The sequence below is a fragment of the Panonychus citri genome, unplaced genomic scaffold (assembly GCF_014898815.1).
Source record: "Panonychus citri isolate SS breed McGregor unplaced genomic scaffold, ASM1489881v1 Contig00018, whole genome shotgun sequence".
Lineage (NCBI taxonomy): Eukaryota > Metazoa > Arthropoda > Arachnida > Trombidiformes > Tetranychidae > Panonychus > Panonychus citri.
The window spans coordinates 34,943-40,175 of NW_026515423.1; the positions used below are offsets into that span (position 1 = coordinate 34,943).

The 5,233-nt window shown below is 32.8% G+C and overlaps 1 protein-coding gene across 1 annotated transcript; it reads left to right on the forward strand.

Annotated features, from left to right (window-relative positions):
* Positions 1-224: 224 nt before the first annotated feature.
* Positions 225-4,975, forward strand: LOC128394203 (protein CBFA2T3-like). Its single transcript, XM_053354497.1, has 4 exons — positions 225-502; positions 2,727-3,075; positions 3,143-3,330; positions 3,712-4,975. The coding sequence occupies exons 1-4, from the start codon at positions 407-409 to the stop codon at positions 4,060-4,062; spliced, it is 984 nt and encodes a 327-aa protein (XP_053210472.1). The 5' UTR covers positions 225-406; the 3' UTR covers positions 4,063-4,975.
* Positions 4,976-5,233: the final 258 nt, after the last annotated feature.

Below are 5,233 nucleotides of genomic sequence, written 5' to 3' on the forward strand. Positions count from 1 at the left end.
TGTCTCCTTGTCTACATCTTCCGTCGATTCCTTTATATCATATTCCCCTTCTCTCTCTCTCTCTCTCTTCTCCTTCTCATTCTGTCATCATCCTCCATCGTTGTGAGTACTGTTTGTGTTTACAGCATCTGCTTTCCAGGTGAGTTTCCTTTCCATTTTCATCCTCATCATCTTTTACCAACACAAAAACACGCAGAATCGAATTGATATCTAGTTTAAGTTAACTCACTGGGATCAGTTTATCAGTTATCATTTAGCTCTCAGAGTTGTCACATCATCGAAATTATCTATGTTAATTTATTAATTCAGATAAAATAACATCACCATCAAACCTTTGATTATAAATACTTGTTAATTTTGTGGAAGTTTTTCAGTTCAATTAAGTTTTCATAGTGATCAAAATATTATGTTATCCAGTCAACAACCAGGTAAAAGGATGAAACGAAACTATGGTGATGACATTTCAAGAGATATGGAAGAAGAATGGAAAAATATTTATACGGTAATTATTTTCTTATTGTTATTTGTGTTGCTCAGATACCCGATCTATCGACAGAGAGAAAAACTTTTCACGAATGAATCACTCGAACTGAAATATCAAAACTACAAAAACAAGACTTTATATTGTGTGCGTGGTATTAACACCTAATTGGAAAATTGAGAGGGAGCTCATGATTGGAAACCAATCGTATTAGATTTAATGGTAAAAACTACAGTCAATTTTAGTGAGAAAAATTTCGTTTTTTTTACTTATTTCACGAGAAAATCATTATAGAAAAAAGAACTATTGATAATACATTAGTACTTAATTGTCGTATCCAGTCCATTCCAACCCTTTGCTGAATAACGAATTTCGAGGTCATTCAGCGACCAGAATCAGGTTCATACCCTACACATCTCGAGAACAGGGGATATGATACAATAGACATAATTGGCTTTTATAAATAGCATAATTGGTAATTGGTTTTTGTTCTGAGACAAAATGTTGAATTTATTCACAAAATTGATAAAAACGGTCCATTATTTGATTTTCTTCATCACCGAGAAAAACTCGTTGTAATTCCCTATGCTGATGATTGGACCAGAGTTTTTCAATTGATTATTTAAAGATGTTTCAATTATTAAACTTGCCAAGTTCACTAATGTCTAAAGTTTAATAGTTGTGATAAATGTTAATTGATTTGCTTGTAATAACCAGGGTTTCATTGCCAACTGATAATTTAATTTTTGATTGAACTTTAATTAAAATCGACTCTTTTGTTTGAATAAAGCGAAAGATTATTTGCAAATGACATTTAAATTGCTATTCGATCCTGCTGAGTTTATCTCATCAACAACAAGATGATGAAAACTTGCAAATTCGCAAAAGTGTCAACATCATATTGCATCATGTCAATCTAATAGTAATTTAAATTAATTGATTAACTTGAACAGTTTTCAATCAGTTGCTAATTTTTAATTGTGAGTATTACACATTCGATTTTTATTTCCTTCTTTCTTCATGAAATTCAATCAAATAGATGATACTCATGAAATGGTGGAAAAGATGAAAATGTATTGACAATTTACCTGAGGAACTGAACAATCAACTGATTCTGACAGCTAACTCTTAATTTCAAGTTCCAATTGTAGATGAAACGAGAGAGACATTTCTTCAAGGGGTTTTCCTTATCCTGTCATGATCAGAATCATTCATATCAACAACATCAATACCATTCTCACAGAATAAAGTTGTCAACATTTTCCTTAAAAAGAGAAAAATAAAGATGAGAATCAATATTTCATTGAAAATCAGTTTTACTTTTTTCTTGTTTATTTGTTTGTTTTATTGTCTTATTGTTGTTGTTATCTGGTATTGAAGTTCCAACATGAGTTTTTGTGTTATTTTCGACAAGAATAATCATGTTCATCGATATCAACAGAACAAAAATCTCTTTCATTTTCTTTTGCAATCGAGAAAAAAGTATAACAATTGTAACTATCGATTCTCATCAATCAATCCAAAAGAATCATAAAGATTATCAGTTTTATCATCATCTTAGTCGTGTTTTTGGTCAACTTTAATCCTATTTGATCGAAATATTATTCGGAATCAAAACTAGACCATAGTCTATAATTGGAGTAAATTATTTGAAAAACCATCGAGAATGCTTAGATAATTATTACAACTTTTAGTAATTGTAAAGCAGGTAAATTTTGTATTCACAAGATTGTCTCTGGATTAAATTAACTGTTTCTGGACAGTTTCAAATTCATGCAAAATGGTTTTGTTGTGTTTCATATCATATTAGTGTTTATAAGAATCAGTTTCATCTGTTAACTAACTGTTAAAAGCGAGTGGTCTGGATAATAATAACTATGATAATCATATTTTCAATAACCATTGGTCTTTATCATGTTATTCAGATTAGATACAGATAAGTGTTTATTGTCAATTTAAACTCCATGAAAACATCATTGGCAATGTTCTTCATCTTTGATTAAAATTCGTTTTCAATTAAAATCAGTAACTCAGCCCAATGGAACTTGTGAAAAATTTCACCAGTTTTGGTCTGGAAGAAATATTTATGTTTTAATAGTAAAATGAAATAACAATTTATAGACTAATCAGAGTCAGGCAGAGTGTCATGTTTTTCTGATCCGTCCTATTAACTTATTGGTTGTAAGCGCGAAAGGACTAATGAATCACTAATCTGTTTATGCATCTTTTTCTCTCAATCGTTTAGATGCTTAATTGTATCATGGGAATGGTAGAGAAGACAAAACGAGCCTTGGCTATCCTACAACATAGAAGTGTTGAATATGCATCAATCAATTCTCCCCCTTTGTGGACTCCTCCAGGAACGGCTTTGAGGAATCGGCTTAGTGCTGCACCTCCTCCATTGGATCCATCTTCTCATAATGGATTAGATGTTCACGAATTCAGGATATCTAGAGAGCCATTGTTAACTACAATTCATTTTGCAAAATCTCAAAATCATCCATCTGAGGTCGACAGAGCCATGGCTTCGGCTGCAGCCGCTGCAGCAGATTCAGCAAGACGAACTAGATTGGGGAGTAATAATAACCATTTCGGTGGGTGTAACTCAGTTTCGTATCTGACTGATTAGATTAATGATCATCTCAATTTATCTCTGAACAGAGGTTGTCAATGATGCTAAAAGAGCGGCAGTAGTTGAACTCCATAAAGCGATGAGTGCGGCGGAAAGTAAAGCAAGTGAAATCGTCGCTGCTGAACGAGCCAAAATGGAAAGAATGTTGAACGAAGCTCGACGCCAAGCTACCGAAGATGCGATCACTGCTATGAATCATCAGGAAGATTCTGACGAAGTAAGAACAATTGGTCGACATTCTCCAACAAAGAAAACTGGTTCTATCAAATTTTTCGACGCAGAACGAACTGAACATTAAGATTTATACCTCAATTCTATGGTTGCTAAGTAAATAGGAAGAAACTAAAATACAAAATGGTTCAATTCTTTGAAATTGACTTATGTTTTTATCATATTAATTTCCGTAGTTTGAAAGTTTTTGTTGATCAAGTACGTAGACCGGTTATCGGAAGTTCAATCAATAATAAAATTACTCGGAGTTAGAAAAAAGATTTGTTGTAATTACTTAAACACAATCACGTAGAAACCTGATCGTCGTTTAGTATATTGACTATTCTGATTGTTATCATTAATCTTTGTTTTGTTTCCTTATTTTTAGCATTGTTGGAATTGCGGGAGAAAAGCGAGTGAAACTTGTAGCGGTTGTAATGTTGCTAGATATTGTGGTTCCTTTTGCCAGCACAAAGATTGGGAAAATCACCATAAAGTTTGTGGATCATCAAATCATCGTGAATCAGGATCAGTAATAAATGGACACCATGTAAATGTGACAAGTTCGCGTAATGAAGCAAATTGTTCACCATCAGCGTCACTACCCACCACGACGATGGATCTTAAGAAACCCAAAGAATTAGCTAATAGCCTGAATGGTTCAGTCTCGAATGGGTCAAGTCCGATTGGGAATGGAGGGTCAACTGTAAATGGCGATGTTAGTGAATTATCGGAATAATTTATTTTGATTCGAGGAAACGACCGTTTATCAACATAAAAACCAACGATAAAACGTGATAACTCTCGATGACAGTGAACACACTCACTGTCACTCAATTTTTTCAACCATGATGATTTATTGATGAACCAGTTCCTTGAATGCAAAACTAGTCAAATTATAAATAATAGTCAAAACGACGAGAGCAGATGAATTGAATACATTCTAAATCTTCATTTTATCGAGAAAATTATTTTTATCTTTAAATTCCGCTCATCGTCGTAACCACCAATGTTTTATAATCTTTCACTAAACAATGGAATCAGTTAAATTATTATCACCACCGAATTCATAATCTGCAACATGGATTCATCTTTTTCACTTGAAGCATTTTACTCAAAAGTTTTTCTGTTGAAATCACTCAATTCATGATTTAGATGCAAACTCGACTCATCTTTTCACGATTTAATTTGAAAAGATAACCAAATCATCTTATATGTTAATCTAACACAAATTCTCTAACTGCAAACAGAATGGCCACTCTGCTACTGATTGTGCGATCTCAATATTCTAATCTCAACTCCCTTCTTTCCTACTATTTCCTAGAATTTCTTCCTATTTCTTTTATAATTGTTTCTCTAATTCTCTTCCGCTATGTTAAATTTGTTCTATTAATATTAATAAGATTGTATAAAGAATTGATTGTAAAACAAAAAGATTGTATTACAATTAATCAAGTGCAAAGTGTAATAATTAACCGAAAACTAAAACAATGAGATGAATATTGACCAATCATCTCACCTCATCTAAGCTAAGACCGAACAGAGATAATGTAACTTGAGGCTAGTCACCTGATACTTCATTTGAAATTATTGCTACAAGATATTAATAGTAAATGAAACAATTATCTAAATAAAATATGTAATAGATTACCAATTTTACACGATATTAACAATTCTTTTAATGGAAAGTACCTTTCCAATGAGCCTTTTTAGAAAAGCGAGGTGATTTTACATGAGCTTTCTAGAGATTGTAATTTCAGAGCGGGTATTTAAGGTGATAGCATGTCAGTGTTGACTTTGACTTGGTGACAGTGTGGGTGTTGACACTGACACTGACGGTGACATGTATCACTGACTCGTGACCGTCAGTTTGACACGTCATCGTCAGTGTCATGATTCGTAGCATTTCA